The 19,251-nt window shown below is 39.7% G+C and overlaps 1 protein-coding gene across 5 annotated transcripts in view; it reads right to left on the minus strand.

The window, feature by feature from the left end:
* Positions 1-273: 273 nt before the first annotated feature.
* Positions 274-19,251, minus strand: part of LOC117424276 (RNA-binding Raly-like protein) — a 63,060-nt gene continuing 44,082 nt past the window's right edge. For 2 of the 5 annotated variants that reach the window (XM_034040482.3, XM_034040483.3), the window contains exons 3-8: positions 17,272-17,322; positions 11,774-11,931; positions 9,337-9,450; positions 6,763-6,914; positions 2,934-2,987; positions 274-1,809 (exon numbers count right to left, since the gene is read on the minus strand). In XM_034040482.3, the coding sequence (XP_033896373.1) occupies positions 2,949-2,987; positions 6,763-6,914; positions 9,337-9,450; positions 11,774-11,931; positions 17,272-17,322 (514 nt within the window). In that variant the 3' untranslated portion in view covers positions 274-1,809; positions 2,934-2,948. Of the gene's footprint in view, positions 1,810-2,645; positions 2,687-2,933; positions 2,988-6,762; positions 6,915-9,336; positions 9,451-11,773; positions 11,932-17,271; positions 17,323-19,251 lie in introns of all 5 variants that reach the window. The other 3 variants (XM_034928318.2, XM_034928319.2, XR_004547887.3) reach the window with 2 other exon arrangements.

Here is a 19,251-nt window from a genome sequence, read left to right on the forward strand (position 1 = left end):
CTTGTATGAATGTATGAAAGCTTGTAACTGTTAAATCAACTTCCTGGATTGATTTAAAAATGTGAAAATGCTTTCGTATTGGGGAAGGAACAATGAATGGACACTTGCAGACTGTTACCATATAGAGTTCCCACAAAACACGTAGAACTAATAGCTGTCAGCATAAGATTTGTGCAGTACGAGGCAAAACCCCTTCCAGTGGCTATTTTAATAAAAAAAAAAAAGAGAGCGCCAAGAGTTCTATCAGTAAAAAAAACCAGACGGAGAGGTTGGTAATCAATAAGAAAATAGCTTTACTAACCGCATTCAGCATTTCATGAACACACAAAAAAAATGAAAATCTACCAAATCACTGTGAATAAAATAAAAATAAATAAATACAAAAACAGAACAACAATAATAAAATCAGGTACGGTAGTGCCTACAGATACAAGAACGTTTACAATATTTCGGAATATTATTACACTTCACCCCAGCAAAGCCAATACAATCAGGCCAGAAGACTATATATAGAATCGTCCAAGGACCTCCCAGTGCTTACTCTTTGTAGAGCTCAGAACTACACTCTCATACTGCCGTTGGAAGGGAAATGCAGTGTTCTCTTCTCTTGCTGTTTGCTGCCCTACCTTCTAGAAATTTCCTCTGCAAAAACTCCAAATGATATGGGCAGTATGTTGTATATTTAAATCCTGGTACATTTTCAAAGCATTTACTCCAGACTCCATTAATAAAATGGCATAAAAACTACATTTGATGTAGATACTTACAATATAAGTCGATTCAAATGTCTTTTTTTTTTTTATTTGCCTTACTATATTATGGTGTGTGCAGTAATTCTGAGTGGTTCCGTTTCTGGTTCTCCAGTGTTCTCTAAATCTGTTTTGACCTGTTTTGACCTTGCTTTGGCCTGGCTTTGACCTTGCTTTGAGCTTGTCTGGAGAATCCTAACTCAACATTGAAGCAACAGAACCCAGAACCACTTGGAATGGCTGCTAAAAAACATACAATATTTAGGGTCGACGTATTCAAATACTTGTTATAATTGTATAGCAATTTACTACAAGAATTAACCAGTTAATCAAAGCACCGTCTTCAAAAACATTCCAGTATATCTTATTTTCTAACCAAAAAAAAACTACCCCAAAATTCTAGACAAAGCATTTTTCAGCTGTAAAATTCTTGTGGGATGCTATTATAATTGTTAAGAAAATATATTTTTCCTGCTTAACTAAAAAGTTGTTAATATGTACAGCTGATCCTTCTCATGCACAATTTTTGTGAGAGAAATCTCTACAAAGTGCAGACAAGACTCTAACACCATACAGTAAGAGGGGTCTACAGTATTTGAATGTAATCTAAACAGTGGCAGAGATCTTTATACCTGCACTTTCAAATTTCCCTTTCGTCTGTATTTTGATTGTGCTAATAAGATGCTTATAGAGTTAAAAGTCAGTGGTGGTTAAATCCTCCACTGTCAGCTGTACATACGATAATAACTTAGCTGCTAAAACCGTTTTGCTATTAAACTGCATTTGATTAAAAATTGAAAGCTGTTATCAGTTTACCAAGCTGCTTAAACACATTTTAACATTAAAAGGATGGGGCCCCTTGTCAGGTGCTCAGACTATCAGATTATAACCAAAAAGATTCACCAGTGAAAATCAATACACAGAATAGGCAATTTATAACAATCATTCTTCCCCTTGGAGACCCGTTCGGTAGATGAGAGCCTGAGCTCTCGCTGCAAGCAGGGACCTCCATGCATGATGTTCACTTTCCTTCTGTTCAGTTACTGGGTTCCTTTGTGCGCTGCAAAGACAGAGAGTGAGGTCAGATTGAGTACCTGTCTGACCTAGGGTGGTCCTCACTGTACTCAACAGAAAAGCATCAGCAGCCTAATTGACATAGCTGTCATATTTCAGTTATCCATTCCTCAGTTCTCTTTGGAATGTCAAAGCAACACAGTCAGTCTTCATTCTCTGAATCTGCTGGAAAACATTACATTTATATGTTGGCAATATGCTCTTTGTAGAAAATAACAATTTGATGCTCTTTCCTGTAGTTTTGTATTTGGAACCTGCTTGGCAACCTGCTTTCTTTCTTGTCTTCAGAGATACGGGCAGCAGTGTGGAGTAGTGGTTAGGGCTGTGAACTCTTGACCAGAGGGTCGTGGGTTCAATCGCAGGTGGGGGACACTGCTGCTGTACCCTTGAGCAAGGTACTTTACCTAGATTGCTCCAGTAAAAACCCAACTGTATAAATGGTTAATTGTATGTAAAAAATAATGACGTCTGCTAAGAAATAAATAATAATACTACTTTATATGTATTGCAGGACTACCTCTTCGGCTGTACATTCTTTGTATGTAAAGGCCCACAAGTTGTCTAACCAAGTTTCAAGTACAATGCTATAGAAATGAGCTGAAGACAAGTAAGACATGCACATACTGTCAACTATCAATTGACATAACATTTTTATTTTTCAAGCCAGCCATTAGCACTCAACCTTTACCATGGAAACTTTTAGAAGGGTTCTTGTTAATGAATTCAATTAAACCAACTTATGATAATAACATAGGACCATGTACTGTGTACCATGCACAGTATACGAATTAGGTGTTATTATCCAACATGGGCTGTAATTACCTGCTAGATAACTGACCACTGCAAAAGTAAGGTCTCCAGATCTGAAGACAGCAAACCAAAAACAAGGTCAGTTACTGTACCTACAGGGCAATAAATAATGCTATTTTCTTTAATATAGTGTGTTTTTAGGTTATTGCATAGCTGCTTGATATTTATTTCATCATTTGAAATGACTGTTAAGATAGTTAAAGTAATGTTAAGGACAGCCTGTTTACATCAAAGGGTGTGCTATATATGGCAGGTGTTTCCAATGCGTTGTCCAGGTAGAGGAAAGTCTTTATACTTCACCTGATTTCTGTGTGTTTACATGGTGTCCTCCTGGTCTGAGCTGTGGTTATTAACCTGGGTGAGAAGGAAGCAGAACAGAGAGTCAATTCAGAGTGGCCCAGGCAGGCTGGCAAAGTGATCTGTATAAGAAGCAGCTAGGAAGCACAGGAGGTAGTGACTGAGGGCTGGGCTCATTTAATAGGACAGAATCTCATTGTTTTTTAAATGTTCCAAGTGTTTTAGATCCTACACCCCGTAGGCTAGTCTATGGATTTTTAATAACTTTGTGTAAAAAAAAAAAGTGTTTCCTGCTGCCTTCTATTCTAAACTTCCTTTTTCTGTTTCCATGTATGCCATCTCATTCTGCTCTCTGTACTAAATTGGGTTAACATGAGTAGTGACTTGGGTTAACTATCTATAACAATTAGGATTTTATATTTCCTACAATCAAGTCCCCTCTTTCCCTTTTTTCTAGGCTGAATTATTTTAATCTTTCCCCATATCTCATGCCATTAAGTCCTGGGGTCAGCCCAGTTGTCCTCTTCTCAAATGCAATAATGTATTTTTTGTGGTGAGGTAACGAAACCTGGACACAGTTTTATTTCTTAGCAGACGCCCTTATCCAGAGCAACTTACAATTGTTACAAGATATCACATTATTTTTTTTACATACAATTACCCATTTATACAGTTGGGTTTTTACTGGAGCAATCTAGGTAAAGTACCTTGCTCAAGGGTACAGCAGCAGTGTCCCCTACCAGGGATTGAACCCATGACCCTCCGGTTAAGAGTCCAAAGCCCTAACCACTACTCCACACTGCTGCCCTAAGATAAGTATGGTATTTCATGCCCAGGCTCCTTAGAATCTGTTCTGAGCTCCACTAAGAGTTAAGGTTGTTATGAGTGTTCTGCCAGTTTAGTTTGGTTTCAAATTAAAAAAAAAAAAAAAACAGAACACAAAGTCTTGCAATACTGTGGTTGTAAGCAAAATCACATTGGAAACAAGATGTGGGTTGATCAGTCCTGTCTGTCGATCTCTGGGGGAAACAATTTACCTGCTTGTTTAAATTCATTACAGTCCTTCAGCAGTACAATGGAATCCAGCCCTCCAGATTCAGGTATAACTTTCTAGTTAAACAGGGTAATGAATGCCTTGCTTTATGCTGAAGATTCTCCCCGACAGTACAGATTTTTAATGGAAGGTACTTAATGTGTCAGACAGGTAGGAAATGTACTTGAAAGTAAATTACAGATAATTACCACTGATCCACAGAATAATAATGTTCTATATATAAAACCTAGCCTGACAAGGCAAACGGTTGCTTTGGGGGTTTTCATTTTTTGTGTCTCCCACAGTCTTAGCTGGGCTGGAACTGGTTAGATTAGATTAGATGGTTTCCCTTAGGATATACCCAGTGTGACACTATCTCATAGTGAGTGTGTGTGTGTGTGTGTGTGTGTGTGTCTCTTTGTAAGTATACTTGTTACTATGGGTGAGGAGGCTGTGTGGTCCAGTGGTTAAATTATTATTATTATTATTATTATTATTATTTATTTCTTAGCAGACGCCCTTATCCAGGGCGACTTACAATTGTTACAAGATAACACATTATTCAGATATCACATTATTTTTACATACAATTACCCATTTATACAGTTGGGTTTTTACTGGAGCAATCTAGGTAAAGTACCTTGCTCAAGGGTACAACAGCAGTGTCCCCCACTGGGGATTGAACCCACAACCCTCCAGTCAAGAGTCCAGAGCCCTAACCACTACTCCACACTGCTGCCCAGCTTGTAACCAGGAGGTCCCCGGTTCAAATCCCACCTCAGCCACTGACTCATTGTGTAACCCTGAGCAAGTCACTTGTGCTCCGTCTTTCGGGTGAGACGTAATTGTAAGTGACTCTGCAGCCAATGCATAGTTCACACACCCTAGTCTCTGTAAGTTGCCTTGGATAAAGGCGTCTGCTAAATAAACAAGTAATAATAATAATGTGAACATCCATTGTGAAAACTAAATGTCTTAAAAACATAAGAACATTTACAAATGAGAGGAGGCCATTCAGTTACAAACAGCTAATTGATCATGCAACATATAAACATAAAATACACACAGGGGTGGGGCACAAGGGTCAATGCAGGCCACAGGGGGTTTGCAGTTCAAAAATGGTACAGGGAAGGTCAGCTGCATAGTAGCCTCTGATCAGATCTGCTATTTGCCCTTTAAACGTGGAAGACACACTGTACCCAAGGACAACCAGAACAGCGTCAGAATTCATTGCCAGCCCAGAGTCCCAGGATACCAGACAAGCCCAATATACTTTATTTTACAAGGGCACTCGAGGCTATGTAAGCCGTCCCAGCCACCCCTAACAGATTCCAGTCACCTTCAATAGGGGAGTGCGACTCCTGTTCCCTGCTCTACAATCCACTGCAGTGTAACAGGTTGGATGCAAAGCTGTGACCTACTGGTTCCCAAGCAAGCAAAACCAGGAGATTATCTTGGGTACAATTTTGAACCCAACAGAAATTTTGTCAAAAATATATTACCATTTAAGATGTAGAACTATACTGTATATTCATGCAAGGAATATTTATTTGTGTAGAAACATGGAAATGTATTAAAATATACAATTCTTCCTGGGAAAAGAGACCAAATGTGTTATTTCAACGTGTATTTATATATTTTATCATACATGGTCAATATTTGCGTCCAGAAGTTCAAATGCTGAATTATAAATTCAAAACTTAAGGCAAGTACAGAAACGTTTCAGCTAGTGCCTTCATGACCAACACTTTGTGACGAGTGTTGAGAGCTCTAGCTTTGAATGACTGTATTGCATTCAGGGCTACAGAGGGAATGTATTTTGTACTTACTCTGGAATGTACCTTGCATTCATTCTAATCCAATGGCAGAGTAACTGGGTGTGGTAGAGTGGAAGCCCCATCTGTGTAAATTGTGTGTTTTATTATTTTTGTATTTAAGTTTGGCAGGGATGGTGTTAATTCCATCCCTGCCGTATCCTTGTGCAGAATGTGGCTGGAGCTTAAATGATTAACTGAGGATCAATTAAGCCCAGCCACATGTTGTAAAAAGGGGAGCCAGATCCTTTGCTTAGGAGAGTTAGCTGAGGGAGAGGCTATGCAGTAGGGTGTGCCCTCAGTCCAAGCACTGTGATATCTCAGCTTGAGTGCTGTTTTTGCTGTTTTGTTTTGAAGTGTTTTTGGTTTAACCCCTTTGTTTCAAGTTCCTGTATTGTTAATAAAAGTGTGCATCAGTGCTAAAACTGTAGATTTCCGACGCTTGGTCTGCTTCTTGCTATTCCTCAGCCTTGGCAATGGGGAAATCCCATTGTTCCAAATTATGCCATGTTGCTAAGCAGTTGCAAAGCTTGATTTAATTCAAGTAATTCCCTGAATTCAGCTGTTTAATTTAGGATCAAATACATTTTCAATTCATTGTAAGCTGTAGTTGTTATATGAACAGCTGTGTTTATTTTATTCCACTCACAAGGAGGCTCGTTGGTTCATCAGCCAGTGCTTCATGGCAATTTATGAGTTAATTTATAAACAATACATTCTATCAGTTTTCTGACACTCATAAGGAATGACCTTCTCTAACTCACCTAGTCTTCACAGACACTGCGTGTTTTAGGAAGTTATTTGGTAATTCCTCATCATTTCTGGATTAAAGATGATAGAACACAAGATTCAAGGCAGTAACCCTCCCTGAATTGCTGATTTGGACACCTCAGTGACAATAAGAACTGCAATGCCCTCAAACATTGAAGTTATTGTAATATTTGAAATACATGGTAGTTGGGTCTGGGTGTTTTATCGTGGTTACCGTGTCGTTGTCCTCGTCGCTGGCCTCTCCGAGCTCCGGGCTCTCCCCCCGCTCTCGCTGGCCCCGGCGCCGATGGCTGGGGCTGGGCAGGGATCCATCGGGGCTGCTGGCTGAGGCCCGGTAAGGAGAGCCCCCTGCACTACTGTCCAGCTCTGCAGGGGAAGAAGACACTCCTGTACAACGTTGCTGTGTTTTAAATACTAGTTATATATATCTCTACAGAGGTTTGCAGAAGTAGTCACCCCCTACCAAGAATGCCACATTTTGTTGAATTACAAATAATCTATGCACAGTTTTTCAAACAAACTTTTTTTTATTCAAAGCTGTAGTGGTTAAACTGAACACTGTTATATGAGGAGGAGGTTAAATGTCAGCAAATGTACAAAATGAAATTTACTGGTTGTACAAGTATTTAGTCCCTTAAGTCAGTACTTGGTAGAAGCAATAGCCTGGACTCGAACTCGCGACGTCCAGACTATAGGGCATATCCTGCACTCCACGCGGACCGCCTTTACTGGATGTGCCACTCGGGAGCCCCCGTAAGGATTTTAGTGTTCAACTGTTCTCTCACCAAGAGGGTGAAGTTTCCTGCTGAGCCTTTGTAATAATCCATTGATTGAAATTACTGAAAAACTCCAAGAGCGCCCACAGAACACTGATCCCTGCTGTGTAGTAATCTGGTTTCTGCTAATCAGATGTGTAGAGATCCTACTAATTGTATATTGTTCCAAACCGTAAAAATGCTAAATAGCAAAACTTGCTTACTCATTAAGCTTATACGAATCCCATTTCCATATCTCTGAGAGTTTGTTTAGCAAAATGTAGACAATGCAGATGTACTGCACACCTTTGAGGAAAACCTACACTGATTGTGTTTTACATTATTGTTAATTAAACAATAATCTACAGTGTGTGTGTGTATATATATATTAGCTCAAAGAGCCAACTGCCCTTATATACAGTGGTTTGCAGAAGTATTCACCCCCTGCAAAGTTTTCACATTTTGTTGAATTACAAATAATGTGTGCACAGTTTTTCAAACAAACTTTTTATTCAAAGCTATAGAGGTTAAACTGAACACTGTTATATGAGGAGAAGGTTAAATGTCAGCAAATGTACAAAATGAAATGTATTTAGTCCCTTAAGTCAGTACTTAGTAGAAGCACCTTTTGCAGTAATTAGATCTCTACTAGCTTTGCACAGTAGGATCGTGTAATTTATGCCTATTCCTCGTGGGAAAATTGCTCCAGTTCTGATAAGTTTGTTGGGGATCGTCGATGGACTGCAATCTTCAAGTCTTGTCATATATTTTCGATTGGATTCAAGTCAGGACTTTGACTGGGCCACTCAAGAACATTAATTCTCTTCTTGTTCAACCACTCCATTGTGGCTTTGGCTTTGTGCTTTGGGTCATTGTCCTGCTGAAATGTGAATTTCCTCCACAGTTTCAGAGTCTTGGCTGACACAAACAGGTTTGCCTCAAGGATTTGCCTGTACTTTGCACCATCCATGCTTGACAGTTGGGATGGTGTTGACAGGGTGATGTGCAGTGTTGGGCTTGCGCCAGACGTAACGCTTGGAATTTAGACCAAAAAGTTCAATTTTTGTCTCGTCTGACCACAAACACTTTTTCCACTTGTCTGCAGTATCAACTACATGTTTTTTTGCAAACTCCATATGTGCTTTAAGATGAGGCTTTCTGAGTAATTGCTTCTTTCCTGCCACCCGTCCATACAGGCCAGCTTTGTGTAGGGACTGGCTTATTCTTGATGTGTGAACACTGACTCCCATCTCAGACACAGAGCTTTGCAGATCTCTCAAGGTCATTGTTGGCTTCAGAGTGACATCAGTTTCCTGCTTGCCCGGCTGCTCAGTTTGGGGGGGGCGAGTGCCTCTCTACCACTTTATCCCTGACTTGTGTCCAAAGCTCATTGGTCTTCATGGTTGCTTTGTTGGATCACTATGTGAGTTGCAGCTTGAAAGTCTTTATATACCTGATGGAAATTATCTACAAGTTAAACCACTTTGAGTACACATAGGCTGAAACCATTTCACTAATTTTGTGACCTTTCAAACAAATCACTTGCACCTGAGCTGATTTAGGGCTGCAGTAGCAAAGGGGTTGAATACTTATGCAACTGAGATTAATCTGTTTGTCTCTGTAAATCTTAGTTATTTATATTCTATATGCATTTTTTAACTTGATCAATGTGGAGTAGTTTGTGTAGATTCTACATGTAAAGTCTAATTTGAAAGTGTCGTGGAGTACGCTCAGGTGCCAACAAAATGTGAAAACTTTGCAGGGGGGTGAATCCTTCTGCAAACCACTGTATATATATATATATATATATATATATATATATATATATATATATATATATATATATATATACACACACTGTATATATTATATATATTATATATCACATGCATATGTGACACCCCCATATATCATCAGATCCAAATATTCTCAATAACTTGTGATAAAGAATGTCCTGACCATGTTTCATCAAAAGATGGATACATGTACCTCTGTCCAACTGAAACTGTTTCCAGCCAGCCCAGCACACCCACCTGTCTGGTCTTTCCTCTGTCTGTCCATCCTGTCCAGGTTTTCCAGGAGGCCGTCAATCTGCACCTTGATCAGAGTCAGCTCCCTCTTTATGGTCTGCAGCTCGTCAGCCTTCACTGCAACAGATAGGAAGAGATTCATCAACAGGGATTACAGACTGCCCTCATTCCACTCACTCACCCAGCACTGTCACCCTGCACCTTAATAATGCGCACATGTCTAAACACTCCATTTTAAGCTCTCCAATCCTTAATACTGAGCACTACAGCTATGGCCAAACATTTTGCATCACTTATGGCTTCCGGTTAGAAAGTCTACCAGAAGCCATAATAGTAGTACAGTATTTCATATAAAATTTCGAAATGTCACATTTTTTAATTTTTACATCAAGTATATGGAAAACTACAAAGCGGTATGTAATTCAATATGTTAACGTAACATTATTCAGCAGGTTTCACTTGACTTTATGAAGCAAAATTAGTCCATTCTATAGGTTTGCCCATAGCTGTAGTCTAAAGACTTCATTCTCCAGTTTCGTGAATTAGTTTATTTTAATGCTGTACCTTAACTGCTCAGCTCAAGCTTTTGATGGTATACTGGCCCCCCATTATATAGCCACCCCCTAATGTGAACCAATGATATATGCACCGCTAAACCGCCACCCAAGCACACAAACCTCCCTCACTTAATACCAGCAAGATACTCATAACCATCTAAAATGAAGAAAAATGCTCATGTTATCTTCTACAGTTCATGGTACAGAACATTTTGATTGCTAACATGCAGTTTTTGTGGCACCTGTACCATTCTTGTCATTAAGTAGTCGGCTATAGAAGAAATGTCAGGTAATGCCTTCATCAGTGTGCATTAGAAAAACCTTCATAATCCCCAGCGAAGACTTTGCAACTTCGCACAGCCTGTATGATTCACCCTGCATACCACCTGGCTGTGCTTTTACCAGGTGAGCCACTCGGTGAGCACTTTTCAAAAATGGTCCTCCAAAAACAGTGGTGGCACTCCCAGAACATATGGAGACACACCCTTAGTTCCTTTCCAGTTTAACCTCAGATTTTTATGAGTGTGTCTTCAGACAATAGCTAAGCTAGCAGGTGTTCTACTTCTTTCACTGTATCTTTCCAGTGCTGTAAACCTTCACGGTTTACTGAATTATCAAGTTTGCAAAGAAAAAAAAACATAGTAGAAAACTTGTGACCTCTTCTTGCCAAAGGCAAACTAATTCCTCTCAAATGTGCTGGCAGGAAAAACTATTAAGATTCATAATAAAAGAGTATAAACAATTTTTATTTGTTATGCACTATTAATCTGGTATAATTGCAGGCCCTAATCGGCTCCGCTCTATTAAAGAAATGGCCCGCAGAAGGAAACCTCTAATGAAGGCACCATCTGGCCCCGCTCAGAGTGCCCCGGAGCTGCTAGAACTGCTCTCCCAATAAAGACATGTCATTACAGGGAACAAGAGAGCGTGTTTCCAGGTGAGGCAGAGCCGTGTCAAACACTTCAAAGAGGGCCTGCACCTCTGCAGTGAACAAAACACACTGCTGTAGTTAAGAGGTGGTATGTGCACAACATTAGCATTAGAGGCTCTATCTGTGGCAGGGCCGAGCAGGGGCCCTGCACAGGTAATCCTGTAAATAGCGTGAGTGTGTGTTTCTGTTGTAAATAACGTTATTTATAAAGTGTTATGCAATGCTACCTTTCCTTTATTGGTTTGTATTTTATAAAAATGGTGAAACATTTTTAAGGATGCATTTATAAAACAATATAAGTGTAACTTGAAAATATCATATCATATCATAGCATAGCATAGCATATCGAGAGAGAGAAATTCTTTATACTCTCATGTGAAAGAACAGAATGTACATAATCCTTTTCTTTGACATAAGTCACTACGTCTTATTTACAGGCATCATTTAAAAAATATTCGTTTATAAAATATCAGTTTATTGATTATAATGAAGGATATCAGAAAGATTTGCCAGAGACCACCTGGGATTTGCTTCCAAGTCTACAGGCTGCAATCCTCTGTATATGCCATCATCTAGCCCATGATTAAATAGAAAACAAATCCATATCTACTGAATGAAACCTGCTATCAGGAGGAGAGGTTTTCACCAAGATAATCCAAGAATGATTACTTATGCCTATCTTTCATATCGCTCTAAGAAATGAAACGGTAATGTCATTATCAATATTTAATTTAATGCACAGTAATAAAATACAAATCTTTTATAAGAATTAAAACTTTATCAGTCAATTCACCTCAGCAGTGTCTTCTGGGTTATAGCATGTTACTGACTGAAAGCATGAACCTGTGTCTTAAACCCCCAAACACCAGAATGTCTGCCACTGCAAACTCCTAAGATTGTGATTTGACTGCATTTGCACTCCTTTCTGACCGCTGGTGGTTACAGCTCTCACATTTTGCTCTGTTGGAGGAGCTGCTTGACCTCCCCTTCGATGAGAGACTTTCTTTGCTCCTCCGGAATGCTGTGTCCGACTGCCGAGGCCGCTTGGGCAGGGAGGGGCCGCGTGAGGCAGGAGGCAGGGAGGCTGGGACCCGCTGGTAATCATACACCCTGCGGAGGACACAACACATACAGTCAGGCTCACCAAGGAACAACACGTAGATTAGGATAACATAGAAGACTTCATTGTAAACTAATAAGATTAAGCAGGTTATATTTTACACACTCTGTGCTTTGCATGATACAAAGGAAAAAGTGTGGAGTAGTGGGGCAGCAGTGTGGAGTAGTGGTTAGGGCTCTGGACTCTTGACCGGAGGGTTGTGGGTTCAATCCCCAGTGGGGGACACTGCTGTTGTACCCTTGAGCAAGGTGCTTTACCTAGATTGCTCCAGTAATAACCCAACTGTATAAATGGGTAATTGTATGTAAAAATAATGTGATATCTGTATAATGTGAAATAATGTATAATGTGATATGTTGTAACAATTGTAAGTCGCCCTGGATAAGGGCGTCTGCTAAGAAATAAATAATAATAATAATAATAATAAAAACTAGCTAGAATTGGATTGAATATTAGATCCATCTTATTCTGGACATCCAATGCCTTTGCCACCCTTTTGACCAGTCTACTCCAATCTTATATATTCACTGAACAACTGGAAAAGGGAAGTTCCCATTCAGTTATAAAAAGCATTGTAGCCCTGTAGGTCCAGCAAATGAAGAGAAACTCAAGATTTAAGGTTTGTGTTTATCTTTACTTCTCTGCACTGTTTGCAATGATGAAATGCACTCCAAATTGTATGAAACATGTTTGTGAGACCTTTAATAAAGACCTAGATGTAAGGTGCAGCTAAAGTGAAAGGGCAAAACGTTGTAAAGATGTAATAAAAAAAAATGACAGAAACACAGCTTAAAGAGGCACAACAGCATGTGTTGTTTTACTGTATTTTTTAACCAACATGCTCTTTAATGTCAGAATTTAGGTGCACAGTATAGGGTAGGTATTATATAAATCAGTATATCTTTACTGTAAGGAAGATTCATGGAATAAAGGTATTGGCTATTTTCTCTTACTCTTCAATGTTTATCTGTAGGGTAGCTGTTTTGTGATAGAAGACAGCCTCTCCTGAACAAACAGACAAGACTGAGGACTCGATTCTCCAACTCTGACAGCGAGAGAATGGATTAAGTCAGCTTAATTAAAACCAGTATTGATCAAGATTTCTAAGCCAAGATTAATAACTGGCAATCCATCAGATGTACAGGTGGCAAGGGTTAGGCGACTACTGCCAGGGCGATGTGCTTCAATACAAAGGAACAAGGGCATCTAATGACGATAACAATGATGGTGCCAGGAGAGGTCATTTCCTTTGCACAAGGCTTGGCTTTCTTTAGATGAGAGGGGTTTTGTTTAAGTTTTTGCTACACTGCTGCACCTGTATTCCAACTAGAGCCAACAGCAAAAAAAGCACTGTTGACCAAATAAAAACACAAAGACAAAACAAAATGCAGTAGACCGAAAGAATGTTGAGGTAGACAGTGCTGGGGAGTAACACATTATATGTAATGCATTACTGTAATCCGATTACATTTTTCAGTAACTTGTAACTGTAAATTCTTTCTTTTTCAAACAGGTATGAAATGTGGTAACACATTACATATTTACTTACAGTTCAGTCAGGAAACATGTGATAGATTATTTATTAAAGCTTAGATTAGACAACATTAAACATATTTTCACACCGGAGGCTGACTGTAGAGAAGCCATGGATAACTGTCCTCCCTGTTAGATGAAGCCAAAAAGCAGGCTGGGGAGGAGGTGAACTCTGGTACACAGCAGAGATGTAATGGAGTGAGGTAAGATATAAATCATTTCCTTGCTGATCATTAGACGTATTGTTTATAGAAAGAAAAATAAGATACTAGCTACTTGACAAACAATTTAGAAGCGCCTAAAATATGCTTGATGTTAAAGTGATTTGATCTAAGGTTAAAGTGAGCTTCCTGCCTGAATGACTGTTTTGCTTAATTGACATTGTTTTAAAAAAAGGCCATGGCTAATGAACAACATAGAAATCAGAAAGTGCTTCAACAGTGCAAGTCAAACATGAACATGAACGCCTTTCTTATCATCTTGCAGTGTCAGAGCAGGGAACGAGAGGTTTTGATAGCTGGATCTTCAAAGGATATTTTGAGCTGCAGCCTGACTAACCCGAAAAAAAAGCTTGGTAAACTGTGCTTGGGAAGCAACTATTTGAAACTGCAACTGTAGCTAGTTACTTTTTTTTTTTTTTTAAAGCAATACATTACTGTAACTATTTACAATTTTGTTAAAGTAGTTTGTAACTGTTCTAATATAGTTAATTGAACCTGCTAAGAAGCAATTAACTAATTCAGGACCTGTTTGGAATAAAGAGGACTGGTATAGATCTCAAGGGCCAGAATTGAATAACACTGAACTAGACCCACTAAACGTCTTTGCAATATCATAAAACACTAGTCTTGTTTTCCCAGTTATATAGCTCCTTACAGTTTTGAAAAAGTGCTTCCTTAGTAACAGCATTTGAATGTAGTTTTGAAATGCCCATTCTCATTCTGTCAGTAGTTTTTCAAAGACTGCAAGTGCTTTGCAGGATGAGCATTTCTGTTATTCAAGCGTGTGACACTGTGCTGCTCAATCATTTTTTTTGCGTCAGCCCCTTGGACATGGGGGTAGGGGGGAGCAGATCATGTGATTGGACTCTGATCAATCACAACTTAATACTATACTATACCGAAGAACGACGACGTTCAAAGTTGTATTATGAGAGTTCAGCTGTACGGTAATTGAAGATGAGAAGCTGCTGTAGAAGGCCGGGACATTAGCATGTTTCAGTGGTTAGTTCTGCGGCAGCTGAGAGACCTCATTCCCCGCCCTGTAGGAATGTATTAGTCATCAGGCCTTATTATATCTGGGAGAGTGCAGGCCCTGCTGCTCTTAAAGCTCAGTTCAGGGTCTTTGTTTTGATGTACTTATTTATTTTTACCCAATTATTTTACCCCTGATTTCCTCCCCAATTTAAAATGTTCCCTCACCACAGCAATTCACCACATAGCTCAGAAACTCTGCAGGTTCAGTGGGCATCCTCTCTAAAAGCATGGCTTGAAAATAGAGATTTCATTACTGTGTTGATGTGATTGTGTAGTACCAGGCACCGTGTTTTAAAAATAAATGTTAGCTAAAAGTGTTTCTTTAAAAGCTTCACAATGATAGAAAAGGTCACACGATGTGAGATTTATAAAATGATTCTGTTTGCTACAACCACTTTATGAAGCAGTTGGTTGGTTCTTAATCTGTGTTTTAAAAAAACAATTTTTCAGTGCCGACTGTGAAGTGTTTTGTAAATTTTTGCCTTGAGAAATGCTCTGTACTGTAATTGTTGCATTGTATCGAGCGCTCAGTATGGGGAGAGCACTGTTCATGTACAAACTCCTTTAACTAAATTAAAATGATCCCTGGTCCCAGGCCTTTGAAAGATACCAATACCACACTTTGTATCAATTCCAATTAAGCATGTGTGCTATAAATAACTCTTGTCACTTTCAATCTCTGTTTCACAGTCACAGTCCGACAGACGACAGAGGGCAGTTTGTACAGGAGGAAGAAATTGAACCTAAAGATTCTGTAGGCCACATTTCCCCCTACTCCCTCTGCTCTAACCATGAGGTCACTTCTTGTCCCATTTTGTAACCTCCCTCCCTTTTTCCTCAGCTCCAACTACTAGACCACACTGCCTCTCGGTCCCTCACCTCTAACCACTAAGCTACACATTCTCCCATTTCTTCAGCTACAAACACTAGACCAAACTGTCTGTCTGTCCCACAGCTCTGAACACTAGGCCACACTGCCTCCCAGACCCTCAGCTCTCATCACTACTAAACCACACTGCTTCCAAGCCCCCCAGCTCTAACCTCTACACAGCCAGTCCCTCTAAGCCTCTAACCATAATACTACAGTAGCTGAAGTGGTTGCTTCAGCTTCAGTGTTTGTAATTGTATTTGTACAAAAATGCAGCCCTCATGAGTCTGAGCTATTTGAAAAATCAGATGTTCACGCTTTATAGGCTTTTTGCAGCTCATTTAAAAGCATTTGAAATCTTGTCTCGCAATTGTACCCTGGGGTTAGACACAGAGTCACTCAGTGAGACAGACAGTTGAATTAACCACATTTAGCAGCAAGCAAACCATATGGAGGTTGGGGGAAAAAGTCACTATTAACATAAAACACAATTAAGTATGGACAGAACATTTGGATCAAATTACAGGTACATTAACTACCCAAGGTTAGACTGTAGTTACCGTTTACTGATATTCACTACATGCACCAAGCGCACAATTAAGTGATGGTGAGGATGAAACGCGTTATTTTCCTGATCATATCATTTTGTTGTAGGTGTGTGTACTGAATAATGAATGATTTTTGTGGATATTGGCATTTAAATAAATAATTACACCATTTGTTCAAAATTATACAGGATGTTAATACATTATCTGTAGGGTCTCTCATTGTATAGGAACATGTCATCTTGTGCAGTTAGGGGTGAGAGGTTCTGCCCAACACAACGCGCTTGTAGTTAAGAAAACAATTTGATAAACATTATGTGTCGTCTAATTTTATTCACTATGTTGGTTTGAAGTGTGCAGTTTTGAAAGAAATCCATATACCAAAAACATGACATCTGGTACTGCACTAGGTTAAAGAAAGTTTTCAGTTTTCTTATCTTGCTTTCCAGAAAGTATGTTACTGATTTACTACCTAGGTCATTTAATCCCAGCAGTGTCTTCGAAGTCAAAACATTCATTGGCTGCAAAGCAGGTCTGTCATTAGGGGAAGCAGCTGGTTGGTTACTGACACAAAGGGGTGGGGACAGTCTCCAGACGAAATGACCCAGGAAGTACATTTGAGAAATACTGAATATATTAAATTGACATGTGTGGCAGGGAACTATTTTGTTAACTACAATTACTTATTATAGAACAGAAAAATTAAATTGTACGCATGAACTACTATACCACATATATAACTTCCTGTGTCAACCAGAAAAGCACAGGAAATGATAAGTTAAACAGGAAGCAGCGGTTTAAACATTCTAAATCTGTAGCGTGACAAATCTAGATATACAGTGCCGTTGTACTTTATTAATAGACTGCTGTTAGCAAGGTGATAGGGAGTTACATTGTAATTCCACTGCAGCACAGTTAAAGCGCAGCCTGCTGTCTACAGCTGTGTTTTTATTTCTAAGCATAGGTGACATACAGTCCTGTTCTGTTTCTGAAGGGAAGCAGCGGTGAAAGGTTGATAGTCCCAGGGGGGATCAGTGGACAGCCAGGCAACTCAGGAAGATACATCTTAGCTCCCCTGTTTCCTGATTACAAGCAGCTAAGATGTGATGGAGCACAGAGGTGACATACCTGTCATAAAAGTCATCCTGGTAACAGTCGTAGTCCAGGTCAAAACTGCTCCTGTGGAAAGGAACATTGTGAAGTCAGCAGGGAAGTGGGAGGGGGGGGGGGGGGGGGGGGAGACTCAACGAGAGCCTGTAGAGGACAGAGAGGATAGAATTTCTGATTTCAGTCATCACCTCTGCCAGCTTAGCCACAAATACATACAAACTGCTTTGATTCATGGAGTGCTGTAGTAATTCAACGAATGAAGATGACTGAATGAACAAGAAGTCCACGAAGGGGCTGTTTATGGCCATCCTCATGAGAGAAATAAACACAGCACTCAGGGAGTATTCCGTTTATATACCAGGTACAATGTATGGGGAATGAGAGTATGCTTCAACCACCGAGTTTGAAGACACTGAAAAAGAGTTCCAGGGCCCCATAACCTCAAGACAATGGCAAGGCATGTGGAAGTCACCTGGGGCTCTTTTAAATTGCCCAGCAGTGTGGAGTAGTGGTTAGGGCTCTGGACTCTTGACCGGAGGGTTGTAGGTTCAATCCCCAGTGGGGGACACTGCTGCTGTACCCTTGAGCAAGGTACTTTACCTAGATTGCTCCAGTAAAAACCCAACTGTATAAATGGGTAATTGTATGTAAAAATGATGTGATATCTTGTAACAATTGTAAGTCGCCCTGGATAAGGGCGTCTGCTAAGAAATAAATAATAATAACACTGCATGCCTGCTTGTCACCAAGGTATAGCCTATTTTTTAATGTTTGACTAAGATCTCTTCTCTCCGCCATTCACACAAACAGCTCAATATTATTGCCTCAGGTGTGTTTATTTTTTTGTTTGTCTTGTGATTTTAGTGCTCATGAACGGTGATGGTCGATGCCACTGGCTACAGTTAGGCATGGTGCCAATCAGCAGTGACCAGAAGAGCTTCCCCTCACAGCTCTGTCACCTCAATCTTGACCTGAACACCACCTGCCAATCAGATAATCGTGCTGATGGTTTAAGTGGACTAAAGTCCATTCAGGAGATCTTTGCTGTAAAGTAACCTGCTGTCTGCTCTCCTAAATTAACACTGGAAACCATGTCTGGAATTTCATATACCTGCTGAGTGCCCAGTAAGAAGCTAATAAACGTATTTGTTTCAAGTCCCAAACTGGTTGGCAGAAATTATAGATCAAAATGATGGACACTATCACAAAACTTTATGCTGTGGGTTATTATTTTTTGTGTCTCTTTTATGCTATTCAAAATTACAACACAATTTTGCCCCAAAGAAAGAGGTTTAATTTTCATGACTTTCCTAACGAATATCTAAAGCACATTTTAGTACAGTACAGTGATCCCCCTTTATAAGATTACCCTTTATATCATGGAAACAGGCTTCAGATGCCATTCCTCAAGCACATTCTTTCTCATTATAAGGCTTCTAGGCATGGCTCCTGACTATAGCGTTGTAAATAGGGAGCACAGTATCAATATGTTTTTGGTCCCATGATGGTATGAAAGTGGGCAAACCCCTAAACACCATGGAAGGCCCCATCTTGGAGAACGGTGAGAAACACAGTCTTGTTCCTATGCCCATTTGCCTAATGCTCAGTAAGCAGGCTGCCTGGTTTGTATCACTTCAGGTACTGATTATTTGTACGGTTATTTACACAGCAGGATGCAATAATCGAGCAAGTAGGTTTCAGCAGCAGTGATCATGCGATTGCCTTGGGGGTGATGTGTTTAGTAAACATGCCATGAAATTCACTGTGGCATATCAACTGCTGAATAATTACTTCTTAATTGAAGCTCCCGGTATACAGCAACTCTGTTTACAGTTTTGACAAATGACACTCAGTTGCCTAAACTTGACTTATATCACAGGCTAGCCACTCATACCATTGTTCATTGTGTTATTTTAAAAAGCTTAAGCTTTGATAGCAAAAAGATAGGTAGTGTGTTTGTCTGTGTTTCTTTCAGGATACTGCCTTTAATAAAATTAA

This window comes from Acipenser ruthenus, chromosome 19, assembly GCF_902713425.1.
Source record: "Acipenser ruthenus chromosome 19, fAciRut3.2 maternal haplotype, whole genome shotgun sequence".
In the NCBI taxonomy this organism is placed as follows: domain Eukaryota; kingdom Metazoa; phylum Chordata; class Actinopteri; order Acipenseriformes; family Acipenseridae; genus Acipenser; species Acipenser ruthenus.